We start from the raw sequence: 21590 nt of genomic DNA on the forward strand, positions 1-21590 counted from the left end.
ACATGAGGGGACCTTAGCAAGACGGCTAGGAAGGCCTCCTCTTCGTCACACGTACTACATTGCCGCCTGCCACGTAACGGTCGTCTTGGTTTACAGGAGAGTTTTTGTTAACTCGGCGCTATCTGACTGGCACGGCTGGCATACGTTCCATCCTCCCCCCGAGTTTCTGAAATAGTACGTTAAATCGGACGTCAGAAAGTCACACAACAAGAATGTCAGCAGATCCAAGTCAAGATACGATGATACAACGTCAAGTTCACAGTCATGCTGAGTGGGCAATAACCATTCAAGGATTGTCCATTCTGAAGAAGATTTTCATGCAGGGCTATTACTCGGATGTGCAGTGCAGAGATAAGGGAGATGCCTGGCGAGCTGATGCAATAACGAGAGAAGGAGGATAAGATAAGAGAGTCTGAGGAGAGAACTTCGGAGTTCAGATAACAGAGAGAGAGAGACTCCCGAGAGACGGCGTGCCCGCCGGCATTTGAAGACCAAAAGATAAATTTTGAACCGTAAAGAACTTGTGACCAGAGATTGCTGCCGCGAGATGGAACATCCGTTTCAAGGCATTCGAAGATTGTTGTGCAGTTGTACCTTGTTCGCCGATCCAGAAGTAGCTCCAGTTATGCATGCCACAGCCTAGCTCCATGACATGAAAACTTCAATAAGAATCGAATCAGCTTCAAGTGCGTTTCCACACGGTTAAGCAGATATTCGACCGACCAATCTGGCTGGGGAAAGGCTTGTTTTTCCTATTCGAAGATCAATCAAACAAATTGAGGCTGAGATGAGACTCCTAAACAACTTGGCTTGCGGCTAGAAAGAGAGCCTGATTGAAGAGAGGAGTCATCCGAATGTGTAAAGCTTGATAGAATTTGCATGAATTTTCAACAGCAACGGGAAAACAATACCAAGAAAGAAAAAACTCCAGTAAACAATTCAACTAACCAAATATAAGATCAACATGATTGAGCATGTAATCGAGGCTCATAACCGACGTAATACAAGTTTGTTAGACTTGTACTAGTCCAAAGTCACGCAGATATCACATCGACCTTAATCTCAACAAGACAGTTTTTGCTCAAGACCGAGTTTAATGCACACGAAACCAGAATTGAGGAGCACATGAGAGATAGACTGTATGCTAGGATGTGAAACCCAAGCATCCAGACATGAGGGGACCTTAGCAAGACGGCTAGGAAGGCCTCCTCTTCGTCACACGTACTACATTGCCGCCTGCCACGTAAGTCGTCTTGGTTTACAGGAGAGTTTTTGTTAACTCGGCGCTATCTGACTGGCCGGGCTGGCATACGTTCCATCAACAGGCTTTGCCGCACTGCGCTGCGCCGTACCGTCACTCTGTTCCGAAGTAAGGCGGCCCTTCAACTAACCAAACAAAGATCAACATGATTAACTTGTACTAGTCCAAAGTCACGCAGATATCCGAGTTCCGCCGGGCCCCGGTGACGGACGAAGCACAAGTTTGTTAGACTTGTACTGTGCCAAAGTCACGCAGATATAGTTGTAACAAGCCTGAAGACAGGCCCAAGTTTTTGCTCAGCCAAGACCGAGTTTAATGCCGCACAGTGGCACTGCGAAACTTGACCGTACTGAGAATTGCTGAGGGATAGCACTGCTGAGTAGAAAACTGAGCCCTGCATGAAACTTTCAAAATCCGTCGGAGTTCAAGGCTTCAAGAAATGATCACCGGGACAAATTTTGAAACCGTCACGTTTCGGCCTTGAACACTGAAAAAACTTGTACACCGAGGCTCCGTCAGAAATCGCGCGTCACGATGACAAGGCTTACCGGGGGCCGGCGTACCGGGTAGGCTCCGACTCGTCAGATAGCGCCTGACCGACACCCGGCCCGGCGCCCCCGGGCCGCCGCCCGGCCCCGGGCCCCGAACTTGTACTTTTCCCAAAAGTTTTAGTCATATTCTTTGAGTAATTCTATCGCTGTTGGGCCGAATGGCGGGATAACGGGCGGAGGATGGAAGGAAGTGGCAGAGAACTTGGAGGAGGAGGTGGTGGCGGCGGTGGAGGATCTGTAGCTGGAGCAGCAGGAGTTTCTACTCAGGTAAGGCTCAACGCAATGAATAGGATTTACTTACTGCTGCTCATCAGGATAAACCAAAGCCAGGACAAGCAGCAGCAAAAGGGATGGACGTGGTTAGTTCTCGTCTCCAAGTGTTTCCATATAGTCATTTCGATATCCTGCAGGAAAACCTCAAAAAGAGATTTGAACAAGCTCACAAGACGGGAAAGTTAGACATGATCAATATGGGTCTGCCCATCTTCCCAAAAGATATTTTTTCCATTCCCAGTTTGAAGTCCTTATCCCTTTCAGACAATCAGATCAAAGTAATCCCAAAGGAGATTGGCATGCTCACGGCCCTTTTTCAATTGCGATTGAATGGCAATCAATTGTCCAGTTTACCATCAGAGATGGGAAATCTAACAAACTTGCAAACTTTATGGGTTCAGAACAACAAATTCGTTGATGTTCCGAGTGAGATCCAAACCCTGACGGGGCTCACTGCACTTTCCATAAGTGGCAACAAATTTTCTTACCTTCCTTCTTTCTTTTGTGATATGACTTCCCTCAAGGATCTGCATGTTGAAAGTTCTAATCTGAAATCTCCACCCCTCGCAATCGCTTCCAAGGGTGCAAAGGCCATCATCGATTACCTTGCCACAATAGTCAGAAGTGCTACTTCTGGAAGCCTTGTCCTCTCAGGCCTACTTCTTGACTTTTTCCCTCCGGATGCAGGAATGTTATCGACGCTCACACGACTGGACATTTCGGACAATCAAATACAAGCTTTGTCTGACGATATAGCAGGACTTATCTCACTCATCTCTCTTGATGCAAGCAAGAACAAGATCAAAACTATCTCGGGTGAAATCAAGAACCTTACTAGTCTGACGCTTCTATCCCTTGAAAAGAACCAAATACAAGAACTGCCCTTTCAGCTTTGCTTCTGCAGCCGTCTCTTGGACCTCCGCATAAAGGACAACCCCTTGCAGTCTCCTCCACCAAATGTAGTATCTAAAGGTTGTTTCGATTTGGTTTGCTTTGCAAATTGAACATGATATTTGGTGAACAGGTATACACTTCGTCCTTGAGTATGGAAGGAGGTATTACAACGCTTTGGAGGACAAAGTATTGAACCTGAGTGGAATGGATTTGAACGAAGTTCCCAATGAAGTTTCAAAAGTGCCAAAATTGAATTCTATAATTCTGGATGAAAATAATCTTGAAAAATTGTCAACCAAGGGATCAGATATCTTGTCCATGATTCCTGCTCTAAAATCTCTCAGCCTGAGTAAGAATCCGTGGACAAATGTTCTGATTGATAGTTTGCAGAAGTTGAGCGCACTTGAGTCTTTAACGTTCGATTACATTGCATTCAAGCAGCTTGGTGACGTTGTGAACAGTCTCAAGAATGTTAAAGAGCTGACACTAAGAGGAAATGGGATAAATTCAATACCCCAGGAAGTGGGGAAAGTTGGACAACTGAACAAACTTGATCTTGGATCCAATCAGTTGCAAGATTTACCAGCATTCATTGGCCACTTGACAGCATTGAAATCTCTCATACTGGATAAAAATGTCTTCTTCACAGTACCTGACATTTTGAAAATTGTTGGGACAAGATTATCAAGCCTTAATTTTGCAAATAACATGATATCTGAAATTCCTGGATTTTTTTATTCTTTTTCTGATCTTGTTTCCTTGAATCTGTCTGCAAACAGAATATCAAAAATTGATTCAGCAATAATGAATCTATCTTCATTAGAATGTTTCTATTTTGAAGATAATGCCATAGAGAATCTTCCGGTACAGTTTGGTTATCTTTCGAAACTGAAAGATATTTCCTGGAGGGGAAATAAACTTCGTGTCCCTCCGGAAGTTCTTGATGGAGGATTGATTTTGTCATGTTCACCTTCTACAAATGAGATTGGTGCCCAAAAATGTGTACAGTATTACAGTATTTTATTGAAGGCCATGGAATCAAACGACCTCGATTTGCATGGGTTCGAGCTTTGCTCATTTCCTCACGACATCGAACAATTGACAGCATTGACGAAGTTATCTTTGCAAGACAACAAATTGAATTTTATCTCCGAAACTGTTCATGTTCTTCGAAACTTGAAAGTGTTCTCTGTAAGCTCAAATCGCATTGAAGTTTTGCCATCCTCCCTTGGATCATTGTCAGAATTGGAGGAATTGGATCTCAGTTCTAATTGCATACAAACGTTGCCAGTTGAAATCGGACTTCTGAAAAACTTGAAGACTTTGAATCTTCAAGACAACCCGCTCACCGGACCCTTGCAAGACTTGGCTCTGAGAGGAATTCCTGATATTTTGGCATATTTTCGATTAATTCTTGACGCGAGAAGAACCAAAGAGCTAAATTTAGCTTTTCAAGGCTTTCGATATTTTCCCATTGAAGCATTGTACATTAATGGACTCAAAACTCTCTTTGTAAATGATAATCAGATCAAAAGCATACCAGAATCACTTGGACCTATGTTGACTTCTCTTGTACATTTGGATGTCTCAAATAACGAAATCGATCTATTACCTTTCACCTTGGCTGAACTTACCTCCCTGACAATTCTCAACCTATCTGGCAACACTTTCAAAAATCTACCACCAACTCTTGGTAAAATCACTTCGATTAAGGAGCTCAAACTTGCAAATAGTGTATTAGAAGCACCACCGGAAGATGTTATAGATCGTGGTGGAGCTGCAATTATGGCGTATTTGCGCTCTTTTCATGTTGGGAATAGAACAGGTGTCCTTTCTCTAAGTCGGATGAGTTTAGCTCTGTTGCCTCTCACAATGGCGGTCAAAGAAAGGATCACAGAACTTGATTGCAGCAAGAATCAATTGGAGGTTTTACCTGATGAAATTGGATTGTTAGTCAATTGCAAGACCATGCTTTTAGATTATAACCTTCTTACATCAATACCCGACAGTTTGCAACAATTACAAAGTCTCGAAAATCTAAGTATGGATGGAAACAGGCTGTTGAATCTGCCTCGCAACCTGCACATGTTGACTTCGCTAAAAGATATTTCTTTCGTCGATAACAAAATTACAAACCTTCCGACGTCCATGGCAAATTTGACGAATCTTACAAGAATAGGATTGGATGCAAGTAAGATGAATTCTCCCCCTCGAGAAGTGTGCATGCAGGGAACAAAGAAAATCCTCCAATTCTGCAGCATAATCTTGGAAGCTCCGTATACAGATGCCATTGACTTGGGAGGTTTTGGTTTGAGATCGTTGCCAGAAGAGGTAAATTACATGTCGACGTTGCAAACCCTCAAATTGTACAACAATTACATTACGGTGGTCTCAAATGAGCTGGGAAGTGTAACAAGCCTGACAGAGCTATGGCTGTCCTTCAACCAGTTGAAAAAGCTGCCCCAAGCAATCGGTCAACTTGCTGGCTTGATCCGCCTAAACGTGGAGAACAATCAAATTAGTTCCTTACCGCCTCAAATAGGACAATTGACGACTCTGAGGGAATTATGGGCCAATGACAATGCAATAACACAAATCCCTCCAGTCATTGGTTTGCTTGTTGAGCTACGTGAAGTTCGACTATCCAATAACTCTCTTTCTAATTTACCAAACGAAGTTTGTCAGCTTGGGGAACTCAAACAATTGCGAATTTCAAACAATCAAATCAGAGCATTGCCAAATAACTTTCACCTCTTGACGTCTTTGACGGAATTATCGCTTTCTGGAAATCCTATCACAGCATTACCTGTGAGTATGGGAGCAATGGCAGATCATTTACGTAAATTGCACATTGATCCAAAGTACATCGAACTACCTCCAGCTGAAATTGCAGTTAGAGGGGTTTCCCAAGCACTAGGCTTTCTCCAGCTTGTAAAATCTGCGGAGAGTTCTCTGCACTTGAGTCTTGATGGTTTGGGTCTCACTGAATTTCCGAAAGGGGTCTTGTGGATGACAGATTTGACCAACTTATCCATCCAGTCAAATGCATTGACTGAATTGCCGGAAGACATTGGAATCTTCACTGAATTAAAGAATTTGGACCTTGAGAGTAACCAGTTGAAAACTCTCCCCGCAGCAATCGGCCAACTCACAAAGCTTCAGGTGTTGAATTTGTACAAAAATCCTATGCAAATCCTGCCGCCGGAAGTCGGTCAGCTGAAAATGTTGAAAACTTTAGACGTTGATTTTCAAAACTTGCAAGTGCCACCAAAGGAAGTCGTTCAGGAAGGGGACGCTTCGAGGGTTCTTAAATATCTTCGCCTGTTTGTGACCGCAAGGGAGACAGGAGAGCTTTTAGTAGACAAGTACGGGCTCTTGACTGTTCCTCCAGATGTCATGTCGTTCACCTTTGTGAAGAGGATTGTTCTCAGTTACAACAAGCTCAAGATTTTGCCAATGGATTTTGGTGTCTTTGTGGAGTTAGAAGAACTTCTCTTAGATCACAATCAGCTGCAGAAGCTGAATGCTAGTGTCGGCTCACTGTTGCAATTGAAGACGTTGCACCTACAGTCAAATAACCTTCACGACTTACCGAATTCGATTCGAAAGCTGAAGAATTTAGAAGAATTGTGTTTACATGACAACCAGTTGGAAAGTCTCCCGTCTGGCCTTTGGACGTTGAACAATCTCAAAACAATAAGCCTCGAGAACAATCAATTGCGAGTTCCTCCTGATGTAGTGATCACAAAGGGGACGCGAGCAATCATGTCTTATCTTAAGATGATCGACTCTGCAGTGACAACGTTCCGGGTGGATTTGAGTTCAATGGGGCTCACGGATTTTCCAACAGAAGTCCTTAGCATGAGTGGGATCACAGACCTGAAACTGTCAAATAATTACCTGCAGAGGATTCCTCCAGAGATTGCTGGGATGGCCTATTTGTCGAGGCTGCAAGTAGCTTATAATCAGTTGACGAGCTTGCCAACGAATATCGGTTTGTTACCTGCCCTCTCGCGTTTGAATCTGGAAGGCAATCAGTTGAGCCTTTTGTCTCCTGCCATCGGAATGTTGACTTTGCTGGAAGCTTTGAAGGTGGACTTCAATATGATCCAAATTCTTCCGCCAGAAATTGGCAACCTGAGAAACCTTGAAGATCTGAGTATCTGCAACAATCAGGTCAAGACCCTTCCGCCTGAGCTCTTCAAATTAACTAAACTGCGGCGTTTGGCGATCTCAAATAACAGTTTAAATTCCATTTCTGGAGAGATTTCGCTTCTGACAGGTTTGCAAAGTTTGGTGACAACGGGAAACCGCATTCGGATTCTTCCTCCTTCAGTTTGGCGTCTTGTGAACCTTCGAGAAATAGATGTAGGGGGGGAGGGTACTGAATCGCCCCCCCCCGAGATTGTTGAGCGTGGCCCTGCTGCCTTCCTAGCCTTCCACAAGTCAATAGAAGACAGTTGGAAAGATTATGAATTGCACATGGTCAACATTGGTCTCAAAGGCTTGCCCAATGCGGTAGCTGAACTAGTCAAAGTCACGAAGTTGAATTTGTCTAACAATGAGATTGAGAGCATCTCTGATAGAATTGGTGAGATGTACAACCTGCAGCAGATAGACTTTAGCAACAATCAAATATCCAGCATTTCGTATAGCATAGGATTGCTGACTGCATTGACCAGCCTAAATCTAAAGAACAATCGGCTGAGTAGTTTGCCTTTCTCTTTAGGAAATCTGCCCACTCTGAACTTTCTTGATCTGGAAGGAAACAACTTGGAGTCACCCATCAAGGAGATATGGCCGAATGGAACAGAGGTTGTCATTGAGTACCTGAGAAGTGTCTTTGTCGGTGCCAAGACGCGTGAGTTGGATTTGAGCAACATGAATCTAAGTTCATTCCCTCCTGAGATCGCAGATGTGCAGGGACTGAGATATCTCAGCCTCAATTCTAACAATATCAATGGAATTCCAGGGAAGATTGGCATGCTTACCGATTTGACTTATCTCTCAGTCCACTCCAACCAAGTAGCGATGTTGCCCCCAGAGCTGGGGCTTCTCACGAATCTAACTGAATTGTACCTACATGATAATTCCTTGACTCACTTTCCCGAGGAAGTAGGGACGATGTATTCTTTGAAAACAATTACTCTGAACAATAATAAGCTCAAGGAAATCAGCGCAGGTTTCATGAGAGTCACCTCTTTGACATCCATGCAATTAGCGGACAACAAAATTCAAATTGTGCCTACCTGGATGTGGAAAGTCAGCAAATTGTCAAGCCTAAATTTGGACGGAAATCCTTTGTCATCTCCGCCAGAGAGGATACTTGAGAGAGGAACGAAGGCTGTCTTGGCTTACCTTCAGCTTGTCGATAGATCAAGAGTTAGTGGAAAGCTTTCCCTTGAGTCTCTTGCATTGGATGTTTTACCGAATGAATTGACTTCTCTTCAGGAGTTGTCGCTGCTGTCGCTGAATGTTAATGACATTGTGAGGCTCAAACCGGAAGTTCTCAAGACTTTGACATCATTGAAACAACTCGAAATATCTCGGAATAAATTGATGGAGATTCCGTCTGTCATTGGGAAGCTTATCAACTTATCCAGTCTTGACTTGAGCTCAAATTACCTCAAATCTTTGCCCGTTACAATCGGAAATCTGAAATCACTTGTGTATCTGAATGTTCGTGACAACCATCTCGATATGTTACCGCCTCACATCGGCGATCTCAACTTGCTTCGAGAACTCATTTTGGATGAGAACCCGTTGCTTGCTCCGCCGCCTGAGATTGTGAGTGGAGGAACCGATGCAATCCTGGAATATTTGAGGAGATTTTCGGAAGCTAACAAGACGGGAACTTTAAAACTTATCGGACTGAACCTCACCAGTCTCCCTCGAGAAATCCCCTTCTTGACAGGTGTGACTGAACTTATGCTTACCAACAACTCTATCACGGAGCTGCCGTTAGAAATCGGATCTCTGACATGTTTGAAGCGATTGAGGTTGGATAAGAACAAGCTCCAAGCTGTCCCACACACACTTGCCGATTGTATAGAGCTCGAAGAACTCATGTTAGGAGAGAATCAACTTACAGATTTGCCTGATGATTTTGAGAAACTTTCCAATTTGAATGTCTTAACTATGGGCCAGAATTTGATGAAGGTTATGCCTCCAGAAGTACAGCACATGAGCAATCTTACCAAGCTTTCTATCCGTGGAAATTTGATTACTTCTCTTCCAAGGTGGATAGGGACTCTGACTCGACTCTCAGTGCTCAATGTTGTCGGAAATCCTATCAATATGTTGCCCCCTGAACTAGGCTTGCTGAAAAATTTGTCTCAGTTTGAATATGATGAAAGCATTCAATATCCAAAACCAGAAATTACGAACCGTGGAACATCATACATCATGGAATACTTACGGAAGATACTGGAGGGTAAGAACACTGGAAAAGTTGACCTTAGTGACTTGGAACTGGAATCATTTCCTGCTGAAGTGAGTAGTATTGAGAATATCAAGGAACTTGACGCATCGAGGAATCGCATTGTTCAATTTTCAAATGAAGTGTCTCACTTGACAGGACTCGAAAAGTTGCATCTTCATCATAACGCTCTAGAAGGACTTCCTGATGCAGTCAAGGCGTTGAGAAGCCTCACTTACCTCGATCTTTCGCACAATAGGATAATTTCGCTCAATCCTAACATCGGTAAATTGTCCAAGCTCAAAGCTTTGAATATTTCGCAAAATCTAATACAAACTCTACCCTTCGACTTGAAGAACAACACCGACTTAGAGCAGCTGATTGTGGATGAAAACCCTCTGATATCTCCTCCAAAGGAAATAGTCAAACAAGGGACTGCACGCATGTGTCGATATTTGAACAAGATGCATATGGGCGCTGTGTCCGGGAAGTTGGATCTGAGTCAAATGAACCTTCGTTCATTTCCAGAGGATTCAGAGAGACTTGCATCTGTGACTTCTCTTGACCTAAAAGGAAATCATCTTCGCGGAATTCCAGGTGTCATCGGAAACTTTAGTGGGCTGAAGGAGCTCAAAGTGGAGAACAACGAGTTGATATCAATCAGTCCCATGATTGGCAATATCGTTTCTCTTCTTGTCGTGATGCTAGACAATAATTTGCTTAGTGAGCTTCCTGCTACCTTTGGCAGCTTAACTTTGCTTCAGAGGCTCTCTCTCATGGACAATCAACTTTCTGAGCTTCCGTCCTGTGTAAAGTCACTCACAAGGCTCCGGCGTTTGAATGTGGAAAACAACTCGATCCAGACGATTCCAGAATGGATAGGAGAGTTAAGACTGATGGAGGAGCTTTCCTTTTCAAAAAACAAGATAAGCAATTTTCCCTCCACCGTCGGTTCCTTGAAATACTTGACGGACTTGAGAGTAGCTCACAATCATATGACTCAGGTGCCAACTGAGCTTGGGCAAGCTCTCTCCTTGTTAAGGCTGAGGTTGTCTGGCAACATGTTCACGGATCTTCCCGATTCTATCACAGATTTGACTAACCTGACAGATCTCTCCGTTGCCGACAACAACCTTCAACGGTTACCCCCTGGCCTTGGAACGATGACACAGCTGCAAAACCTGATCATGGAAAACAACCCATCACTGTTTGCTTACATTCCTCCAGACATTCTGAACAAGGGGGTGGAATCTACAAGAGGCTTTCTCCGAGCCTTGGCTTTAGCCAAAGAGACTTTGCAATTGACTTTGATGGACCTACAAATATCGGTCCTATCTCCATCGATCACTGAGCTTACTGCAATTACGAGTCTTAGGCTGGACAGAAATTCAATTGTTGAGCTTCCTGATCATTTATTTGGAATGACAAATTTGACAAGCCTGTCGCTCAAGACCAATAAGATTGACTACATTCCCGTTGGACTACTCAAGTTGACAAGCCTTACTTACCTGAATTTCGATGAGAACCCGTTCAAGTCATTCCCTATTGAGATTATCCGCGAAGGGAAGGACTTGCTTTACGAGTATCTTGCCAGGGTGGAGACCTCTTACAGAACAGATCACTTGGATTTGAGCAATCTTGGCTTGAACGCGATGCCACAAGAAGTGCCGAAGTTGTCAGGTCTTACTGGTCTATCGTTGGCTAACAATCGTATCACGTCTGTGCAAGATATTCAAAAACTGAAACATCTAGTCTCATTGGATTTGAGCCACAATCAGATTTCAAGTCTTATTGCTGACTTTGGTACTTTGACCGAAATGAGGAAGTTGAATTTGGAAAGCAACAAATTGACCTTTCTGCCTCTTAGCATGGCGAATATGGTGAACCTGCAGGCTCTTGACTTGGACGACAATCCCTTTGAGTCACCGCCAAGTGAGATAATCGCAAAAGGCAAAGATGCTGTCATCGATTACCTTCGAAGTTTGTCCTTCGGGGCCCATTCTGACAGTGTCGACCTTCGAAATCAAGGTCTTGAGAAGATCCCAGCATATGTATTGCAGTTTCACACGTTACAGACACTCTTGTTGGATCAAAATAGTCTATCTGCTTTACCAAGCGATATCAATGTACTAGCTAACTTGAAAACTCTAACATTTACAGACAACAAGATTAGAGAGCTTCCAGATGCTATAGGACTGCTGGAAAACTTGACAGAGCTCAGATGCGACAAGAATTCGCTTGAAGTGATCCCACAGACCATAGGCAATCTAGCCCGTCTCGAATGCTTCTCACTGAGATCAAACAAGCTTAGGGTGCTCCCGCCTGAAGTGGGAGGATTGATCCGTTTGAGTGAATTTGACATCCGCGACAATGAAGAGTTGCACCTTTTTCCCATCGAACTAGGAAAGATAACCACCTTCAAGATCTTCTGGTTCGACGCCGATTCCATCACCTTCCCGCAAAAGGAAATCATTTCTGAGGGCCCTAAGTACACTATGAAGTTCCTTCGTCTGTTGTATGATGCAACAAAGTCTGGGAATCTAGACTTGTCAAGTCCGGATTACAGCCTGAAGGTGATTGAATTTCAACTTGTATCTCTTTTCTTGACTTTTCTGTTTCCAGGCTCTGGAAATTCCGGAAGAAAGATTTTCGAGTCTTACACTCCTAAATCTGTCAAAGAATTTTTTCCCTGCTATTCCAGAGTTCATCTATAATTTCACAGAAATTCGAGAACTTTCAGTGGAAGAAAACAAGATAGATGCTATTTCCAATGAGATAATCCAACTGATCCATCTTAGAGTGCTGGACCTGAGAGAAAATAATCTTGCAGTCCTGCCGAATCAAATAGGACGTTTGACGGAACTGCGTCGATTGCTCTTGGATCGAAATGAGTTGACTATCTTACCAGAGAGTATAGGAGATCTCGTGAATCTTCAAGATCTGTATGTCAGCGAGAATCACTTAGGAGCTATTCCTTCATCCATTGGCAATCTATCCAACCTGCAAGATTTGCGTCTTCAGTACAACGATTTGCATACGCTCGTTCCAAGCATCGCAGGGCTTGTTTCCGTTACTCAGATGAATGTTTCTTTCAACAAATTGATGGAAATTCCAGATTCTTTAGGTTTCATGACCTCGCTCAAACAGCTGCAACTGGATTCAAACGTATTGAGGTCATTACCTTCGTCGGTAGGAATGTTGTCAAACTTGGCACATGTCTCTCTCGTGGGTAACGATGTCACCGAGCTGCCCCCTGACATGGGTGATCTCATCAGTTTGAGATCCATCAGGTGCGATGTCGAGAGATTTACTTCGCCCCCACCAGAGGTATTTGCCCAGGGTGCAGATGTTTTGATCGAATATCTGGGAAGGATGAGAGTTGCTAGAGAGACAAATAGGCTGACTTTGAATGATTTTGGTCTGCAAACTTTGCCTTCTGCTATCTTTCAGATGCCTTCTCTTCAATCTCTGATTCTCGACGGTAACAACATTAAATCGTTTCCGCTCGCTTTCACAAAACTCGAGAGCCTCACTGAGCTTTCTCTGACCGGGAATCCTATGATCGCGCTACCTCCGGAAATAGGAACAATCAAAGTACTACAGGAATTGAGATACGACAATTCTCTTATCAAAAATCCTCCACAAGAGATTTTGGATCGAGGGTTGCATGTGATTGTGAGCTTTCTTCGGCGACTTTTTGATGCAAGGTACACAGGCGTCGTTGACCTGCATGGCATGGCGTTAGAAAATTTGGTGGCAGCTGAAGTTTGGACTACCCAAATCGTGACAACAAATATAACGAAGCTTAACTTCAAAGGAAACAATTTGACTTCTTGGCCGACCTTCATGTGTGATCGGATTTCAAACAATGTTTCAAAATTATCTTTGGCTGGAAACTCTCTCGTTTCACTCCCTCTTACATTTGGAAACCTTCAAGGACTGACGAAGTGCAATTTAAGCTCAAACAGACTTAAATCTCTGCCAGCTTCATTTGCAGATTTGACAAAACTGCACAAATTGAAACTCAACAACAATGAGTTCAATATGATTCCGGCTCCTGTATTCCAACTACACAGTTTGCTCCATCTCGAAGGTTTCGGGAACGAATTAACGGCGTTGCCTTCCCTAATTGGAAATCTTAGCAAATTGGTACATCTCAATCTCTCAAACAATCAATTGAGAACTTTGGCTCCAGAAATTGGATTTCTTACAAATACAACAGAATTGCTACTTGCCCACAACGATCTTGACATGCTACCAGACGAGATTGGGGGCATGCATGCACTTACTGCTGTGCAGCTGGCCCACAACCGATTGGAAAGTTTACCAGCAGAAATAGGATTTTGGTCAGCACTAACGGAACTAAATCTCGCTACGAATCGATTGACGGCATTGCCTGTAGAACTGGGACTCCTAACACTCCTATCAAGACTTGACATTGAAAACAATGAGATCACTGTTCCTCCGGTTGAGGTTGTTGCCCGCGGTCCAGCCGATGTTGTTGATTTCATGAGGAGAATCTGCGACTCTCGACATACTGGAGTGCTGAACTTGAGTGGTCGAGGTCTACGGTTTGTAAACCCTGAGATCTTCAATATACAAGGGTTGAGAATTTTGAATCTAAGTGACAATCTTATTTTGAATATGCCTGACGCCTTTCAAGAGATGACAGTACTTAGTGAATTGATCCTGGCAAACAACCAGCTCTCTACTTTACCGCCTTCGATATCCTCATGTCTGAAGTTAGAGAGATTGGATATCAGTGGCAATAGAATGATCTCTCTGCCCGCCGAGATCGGTTCTTTGAACCAACTGAGTCGATTTGAATATCAACAAGGCGTTGAGTTGATCTCACCCCCTGATACCATCCTCAAACAAGGTACGCAATCAATCCTCGAATTCTTGGCTTCGATACATTTCGCACACAGAACTCAAAGATTGGATCTTTCTAAGATGGGACTAACTCAAATTCCGCCAGAAGTTCTTCATTTATCTGGACTTAGACGACTGGCTCTTGATAACAATTTGTTGAACTCTCTGCCTGCAGAGATTGGGCTGATGACAAGTCTGGAGGAGCTGACTCTATTCTCGAATGGGCTCGCCGAGCTGCCGCCCGAGATTAGCAAACTGACGAATCTTACAGAGTTGGATATCAGGAAAAACGAGATCAGAGTCGTTCCTGTGGCAGTTGGAAATTTATCGAATCTTACGATTCTTTCTATTGACAACGAACGTATTACGTCTCCTCCCAAAGAGATCGTAGCAGCTGGAACGACTATCATGGTGGACTACTTGAGGAGAATCTTTGAATCAAAGGTCTCCGGAGTTCTAGATCTCAGCAACCTGAGTATCTGGTCGTTGCCTGAAGAAGTTATTGAATTGCGAAATTTGCTTGAGATGAGCATTGCTGACAATCAGATTGTGCACCTTCCAGCATCCATTGGAATGCTGTCTTCGCTTGCTACTCTTTGGGTCGATCACAACCAAATCTCTGAACTTCCTCCCTCCATCGGCCAGCTCAATAATGTGCAATCCCTTGCTCTCGACTTTAACCAGTTGAATTCTCTTCCTAATCAGTTCGGCGACATGACAGCCCTTGTCACTCTGACAATTTCTCACAATTTATTGAAGTACTTGCCTACAAGTATTGGAAATCTGCCGAATCTTCGCATTCTAGATTTGAATCACAACATGCTGAGGTCTCTTCCTCAGACTGTTGGCTTTTTGAGGCTTATGTCTGAACTCAAGTGCAACGCAAACCAGTTGACAACAGTTCCAACAACCATTGGTGAATGTACAGCATTGAGGCAACTTGATCTGTCCTTCAATGCCATATCTGCCCTGCCATTAGAGATTGGTCGGCTGACAAAGATGAAACAACTGCTTCTGAACAACAATCGATTGGACTCCATCCCTGCTTCCATTGGCACCATGACCTTGTTGCAAGAGCTCAATTTGTTCGAAAATCCTCTCAAGGGTCTTCCAACAGAGTTGGGTAATATTCAAAAGCTCAAAACGTTGGTTGTCGACGTGTCAGCAGTCAATACAATTCCGGGAACTACTCACAAACAATCTTCACAAGCAGAGGGAAATAAAATCATCGATGGTGGCATGATTTCGAAGCAAAGCGAAGCCGACGGAGCAAGCATCATGGAAAGCTTACAGCGAATGTTCCATGCCAAGAAATCAGGTATTCTCTTTCAACATTTGTTTTCAAGTATTTGACAACTTTGCGCAGGTTTTCTTGATCTCAGCAACATGGGGCTGTCACGGATCCCCACAGAGATCCATACCATGACTTCATTGACACAGTTGGCATTAGATCACAATTCTTTGACTGAGTTATCTGAAGCTATTGCTGGGCTGCAAGCGCTCTTGAGATTGTCAATTGCTCATAATCATCTAACAAAGCTGCACCCGGCCTTCGTTGAATTGACTATGTTAAAAGAATTGACCTTGAGCTACAACGAATTCGCGATTTTTCCTCCTGAGGTGGTGGAGCTGACAGGCTTGAAAAGGCTTGCAATCGATCACAACAATCTTACTGAGCTTCCTCCTGAAATGGGGAACATGCCGCTCCTGCGCAAGCTCAAGTTGCACAGCAATGAATTCAAGTCTCCACCTCGTGAGATCATCATGCAAGGAACTACCATCTTGTTAGCATATCTGAAAGCCTTGTATGACGGCAAGAGGTCAGAAAAACTAGACTTGTCAAAGCTTGGCTTGCTCGAGCTGCCTAAAGAAGTGTGTCGTTTGACGAACCTTGTGTCTCTAATGCTCTCGGAGAATCAGATTCGAATGATCGATGCTGACATTTGCTTCTTGACCAACCTGAGAGAACTTCGTGCCAACAGCAACCAGCTTATTTCCTTGCCGCCGGAGCTGGAAGCCTGTAAGAACCTGGTCAGGCTCGACGTGAGAAACAATCAGTTGAATGCCGTGCCTGCCGAGCTTGCCTCCATGTCTGGCCTGAGGACCTTAGAGTTGTCAGGAAATCCGATCAACTCACCGCCGATCAATGTCGTGGAGAGTGGGGTCGAGGCCATTTTGGAGTACTTGCAGCAAATTTATCGCATCAGGGATGCTCGCCGGGCTGATTTTGGCGGGATGAATCTTACTCATTTCCCATCGGAGGTCTGCATTCATGTTGAGATAGTTGACCTCTCTGTAGCTGATAACCGAATCTCTGTGATCCCTGGCGCGATACAGTCACTTGTGAATCTGACATCTTTGAACATGGACAACAATCTCTTGACCTCTCTGCACCCGGCGATCAGGCAGTTAGCCTCCCTGAGGTCCCTCTCAATCGAGCATAACAAGCTGGAGAGTATCATCCCTGTGTTGGGGAAGCTCACCGAATTGCGCGTTTTGAAACTATCAAGTAACCAGCTCCGGACATTGCCAGCGACTATCGGCGCTCTCGGTCAACTGAGAGAGTTACAACTCGGAGACAACAGAATAGAAAATCTCCCTGCTTCTATCGGAAGCCTGACAAGTTTGAACACCCTCATTCTGACTGACAACAATCTCCCTGAAATTCCAGCAGAAATTGGATACCTGACCAACCTGACGTTCCTCTCCCTCTCTGGCAACCCCATCACCTCGCTTCCCCTCGAGATTGGAGGGTTGGAAGTGTTGAGGATCATCAACGTGGACGAGAACAAGCTTCAGACGCCTCCCAAGGAAGTGGTCATGAAGGGAACCTCGTCTATGATGGACTATCTCCGCAAAGTTTCCAAGTCACAGAACAGCAGAGTCCTGGACCTGAGCTGCATGGGGTTGTGGCATTTCCCACCGGAGATTGCGAGGTTGAAGTACCTCAAGTCGCTCCTCCTCACTGGCAATCTCATCAGTGAGTTGTCACCTCAGATTGCTCAGCTGACTGGCCTGGAGGAGCTTTCTCTCGCAGACAACAAGATCAAGTATCTGCCCGTCGAGTTGTCGCTCCTCACCAACTTGACCGAGCTCTCGCTCATCGACAATGAAATCACCAGCATTCCACCAGAGTTTTCAAGCCTCAAGCTGATGAACTCGATGCATCTGGACAACAACAACCTGAAGACTCCTCCGCAAGAGGTTGTCATGAGAGGGACCAACGAGGTGATGAATTACCTTCGCCGAGTTTTGAAAGCGCGAGATTCGCGAGTGTTGGAATTGTCCTTTTTGGACTTGCGATCATTTCCCGTGGAGTATCTTGGGATCACAAACTTGACCGAGTTGTCATTGAGTGACAACCAACTATCTTCCTTGTCGCCTGAGATAGGATCTTGCGCCGATCTGGTTAAGCTCTGGCTACAAAATAACAAGTTGTCAACTCTTCCACCATCCATTCGAAGTTTGACCAAGTTAGATACGATCTGTCTGGATAACAACAAGTTCGATTCTGTTCCTCCTATGATGAGATACTTGACAGGTATATCGAAATTGATGTTGTGCGACAACCTTTTGGATGAAATCCCTTCGAGTCTTGGAGACCTGGATAATCTGCAGACCCTCGCACTGAGCGGGAACAAGTTGACGACGTTTCCAGAGATCTTTCACAAGTGGACCGCCTTGACAGAGCTGAAAGTTGCTTCCAATCGGATCTCTGAGCTTCAACTCCAATTCGAGGTCCTAACGAATCTCAACGTCCTCAACCTAGAAGGAAATCTTCTAGTCTCTCCTCCCCGTGAAGTTCTCCAGAAGGGAACTCGTCCCACGTTGGAGTACATCAAGAAGCTCAAGATTGCGCGAGAGACTCGTTGTATGGACTTGTGTGACTTTCACTTGCGCGTGCTCCCCGAAGAAGTGATCCGAAACAACACTAAGTTACGAGAGTTGAAGTTGTCAAGAAATCAGATGAGAATTCTTCCAGGAGAAATGAAGTTGTGCCAGGACCTGCAGCTGCTCTTGATCGATCACAACCTGCTCAGTGAACTCCCGACAGAGATCGGACAACTGATCCATCTCACCAAGCTCGATGCTTCTTACAACCAACTGCGGTCATTGCCTTCGTCTCTTGGAAAGCTGACGAACTTGTATTCTCTGATCCTCAAAGAGAACCCAATCCAATCTCTTCCTCCGGATCTGAAGCGGCTCACCAACATCAGCGAACTTCAGATCAAGATCACCGAACTGGCCAATGTACGGAAGTCAGGAGCAGACGTCGAGGATGACGGGCCCAAGTTGCCTCCCCAAGAGATCATCTTGCGGGGCGAGGATGCTATTCTCTCTTATGCTGGCAAGTTGCGCGACGGAGGAGTGACGGGGAAGTTGGACCTGGGGGATCTTGGACTCCGGGAGCTCCCTCAAGCAGTTTTACAGCTGTCGAACCTGACGAGCTTGAAGCTGGACAACAACAAGCTCAAGTCGCTACCAGACAACATCAGCGAGCTGAAGCAGCTCAAGGCCATCAGCATCGACGGCTGCTCGCGCCTCACCGCCCTTCCTGTCAAGATGGGTCGCTTGACCAACCTGACCAAGTTGTCTCTCAACGGGCTCCAGCTCGTCACGCCTCCGCACGTGGTACTGCAATGGGAGGTAGAAGACGTCATGGACTATCTGTCACGATTCGACGAGGCTTCCGAGACCGGCATCCTCGACCTGATCGACATCGGCCTCCTCCATGTGCCTCTCGAGACCTTCGAGCTCACAGAGCTGAGAGAGCTCAACCTCTGCGGCAACAAGATCGCCGAACTCCCGCAGGAGTTCGCCAAGTTGTCAAGTCTAGAGCTACTCAACCTAGCGGAGAATCAGATCCAAACCCTCCCAATGTCGTTCATTCACTTCACCAACTTGAACGCTCTGGATGTCAGCAACAACGGTCTGACGCATCTGCCTCCCGTCATCTGCATGCTCTCTTCCCTCAGCGAGTTGCACTGTGGAGGCAACAAATTCCACACGCTTCCTCCCAAATTGGGCACCTTGACTAACCTGGTTGAGCTGGACCTCGGCAAGTCCAACCTGCGAACGCCTCCGGTCGAAGTAGTGTCGAAGGGGACGGCAGCTGTGCTGGAGTATCTGGCAAGGATGTACGACTCCAAGTCCTCTATGACGTTGGACCTCAGCGGGATGGGAATCCAGTCGATGCCGCTGGACGGCATCGACGTGACCAACCTGACAAGGCTGTCGCTCTCCAACAACCTCCTCAAGAACCTCCCGTACGAGGTGCTTGACATGACCGCTCTCACGGAGCTCTGGATCGACCGGAACCACCTCGACGTCGTTCCTGCTGCCATCGGAAGCCTCAGCGCGCTTAGGGCGCTCAACCTCGCCAAGAACAGCCTGATCTCGCTCCCAGTCTCCATCGGGGACCTCGCGCTCCTGCAGGTGCTGCACCTGCACGAGAACGAGCTTGAGGCTCTTCCCGAGTCCATCGGCGACCTGTCGGCTCTCACAGACCTCCGGCTGGATCACAACAATCTCACTGTGCTCCCCATCGACCTGGGATCCTTGACGAACCTGACCATGATCACCCTCGACCACAACCCCCTGCGATCGCCGCCAGAGGAGGTGATCAAGCGAGGAGAGCGCGAAACGATCCACTACCTCTGGACCTTCACGCAGTCTCGCAAGTCGATGGAGCTGGACTTGAGCTTCCTCAAGCTCTCCGACTTCCCTGACCAGATCCTCGAGTTGCAGGAGCTCCAACGGCTGACTCTCAAAGACAACTCCATCACCAACCTCTCCTCCAAGATCGGCAAGATGCGGAGGATCACCGAGCTCTATCTGCAGAGAAACCAGATGCTCACCCTGCCGGAGGAGATCGGCCGGCTGAACGCCATGACGACCATCGACCTGTCCGTCAATCGTCTGAGTGAGATCCCGTCGTCCATTGGAGGATGCGTCTCCCTTGTTCACTTCCGAGCTTCGCACAACCGACTCATTGAGCTGCCCCCAGGCATCGGCAGCATGCCGGGCTTACGCGATCTCATGGTGGACCATAACGCGCTCACGTTCCTCCATCCTGCCATCGGGAACTGTGGAGAGCTGCTGCATATCGACCTCTCGCACAACCGGTTGAACAGTCTGCACGCGTCCATCAGCAATTGTCGCCTCCTCTCCCGCCTCAACTTGGCTTCGAACCTCTTCAGCAGCATCCCTCCCGTCGTCTGTACGCTCACAGCCATGACGGATCTTCGGTTCGAGAGGAACGAGCTGACGGTCTTGACGCCTCTGATCGGAAACCTCGTGGAGCTGAGAATGTTTGACATCAGCGAGAACAAGCTGGAGACTCTCCCGCGAACCATCGGAAATCTTTCAGCTCTTGTGGAACTCAACTGCAACGACAACAACATAAGCTCACTGCCTCCTTCTCTTAAGGACCTCTTCTCCATCCAGAGGATCAACATCAGCTCCAACAAGCTCAAGCTGCTGCCTACCGACGTCACTGGCCTCACCTCCCTCAAGCGGCTCGCTATCAGCGGCAACGAGTTGCAGTCGCTTCCCCCCGAGGTCGGGGTCATGTCCTCCCTCACTGAGCTCTTGCTCGACGGCAACCAGCTCAACACGCTGCCTCTCTCCATCGGCAGACTCACCGAGCTCCAGGTGCTCAACTTGGACGGCAATCGCCTCTCCCTCCTCCCTCCCGAGGTCGCTGGCATGACTGCTCTACGAGAGTTGTGGGTGCATGACAACAAGCTGTCGGTGGTGCCCGAGGGAATCGCAGACTTGACCAACCTCAACGTGCTGACTCTGAGCAACAACGAGCTCACTGTACTACCCGCAAACATGACAAGGCTGGTCTCCCTCAACGAGCTGTGGATCAAAGACAACAACCTCAAGAGCCATCCCTTCCGCCAGGGTCTCCTCCCTAACCTCCGTGTGCTCCTTGTGGACATGGGCGTCAAGGTAGTCTAGGAAACTTTATTGATTAACAAGCAAGCTATCTGGTTAGCAAGATTTGGTCTTCACCCGTCTTCACACGTTCGAGATGGCGTTGAGGATGCGAAGGTTGTAGCCTCTCACTTTCTCCTCTACTGACGCCTGCTCCTCGTTGTGCTTTGCGATTTCTGTCTGCTCTTGGTTCTCAATGTCGTAGATACGCTTCTCGAGCTGCTTCGCCTCATCCTCGAGCCTACCTGCCTCCGCTGACAACTGTTCAAAGTAGTCAAGTATGTTTGCACGCGTCCTCACCATCTTACCTGCACATTCTCCTTGTCTGCCTCCAGCTGCGCATGTCGCCATCGCTCCATCTCGCGGTCGGCAGCCTCAC

General features: G+C 46.2%; 5 protein-coding genes across 5 annotated transcripts; all 5 read left to right on the forward strand.

Annotated features, from left to right (window-relative positions):
- Positions 1 to 2282: 2282 nt before the first annotated feature.
- Positions 2283 to 8310, forward strand: GUITHDRAFT_81382 (hypothetical protein; the record flags this gene model as incomplete). The annotated part of the gene is made up of 6 exons (XM_005820405.1): positions 2283 to 2618; positions 5407 to 5791; positions 6047 to 6141; positions 6535 to 6702; positions 6886 to 7314; positions 8026 to 8310. Coding segments are annotated over 6 exons (1698 nt in total), but the record flags the coding sequence as incomplete, so codon positions are not given.
- A 1593-nt stretch (positions 8311 to 9903) lies between these two features.
- Positions 9904 to 10254, forward strand: GUITHDRAFT_81381 (hypothetical protein; the record flags this gene model as incomplete). Its single annotated transcript, XM_005820406.1, has 1 exon — positions 9904 to 10254. A coding segment is annotated over one exon (351 nt), but the record flags the coding sequence as incomplete, so codon positions are not given.
- A 1975-nt stretch (positions 10255 to 12229) lies between these two features.
- Positions 12230 to 13891, forward strand: GUITHDRAFT_56075 (hypothetical protein; the record flags this gene model as incomplete). Its single annotated transcript, XM_005820407.1, has 2 exons — positions 12230 to 12439; positions 13436 to 13891. Coding segments are annotated over 2 exons (666 nt in total), but the record flags the coding sequence as incomplete, so codon positions are not given.
- Positions 13892 to 14323: 432 nt separating this feature from the next.
- On the forward strand, positions 14324 to 14620 carry GUITHDRAFT_57104 (hypothetical protein; the record flags this gene model as incomplete). Its single annotated transcript, XM_005820408.1, has 1 exon — positions 14324 to 14620. A coding segment is annotated over one exon (297 nt), but the record flags the coding sequence as incomplete, so codon positions are not given.
- Positions 14621 to 14794: 174 nt separating this feature from the next.
- On the forward strand, positions 14795 to 21235 carry GUITHDRAFT_81410 (hypothetical protein; the record flags this gene model as incomplete). Its single annotated transcript, XM_005820409.1, has 4 exons — positions 14795 to 15429; positions 16780 to 17022; positions 19621 to 19804; positions 20816 to 21235. The coding sequence occupies 4 exons, from the start codon at positions 14795 to 14797 to the stop codon at positions 21233 to 21235; spliced, it is 1482 nt and encodes a 493-aa protein (XP_005820466.1).
- Positions 21236 to 21590: the final 355 nt, after the last annotated feature.

This window comes from Guillardia theta (genome assembly GCF_000315625.1).
Source record: "Guillardia theta CCMP2712 unplaced genomic scaffold GUITHscaffold_178, whole genome shotgun sequence".
Lineage (NCBI taxonomy): Eukaryota > Cryptophyceae > Pyrenomonadales > Geminigeraceae > Guillardia > Guillardia theta.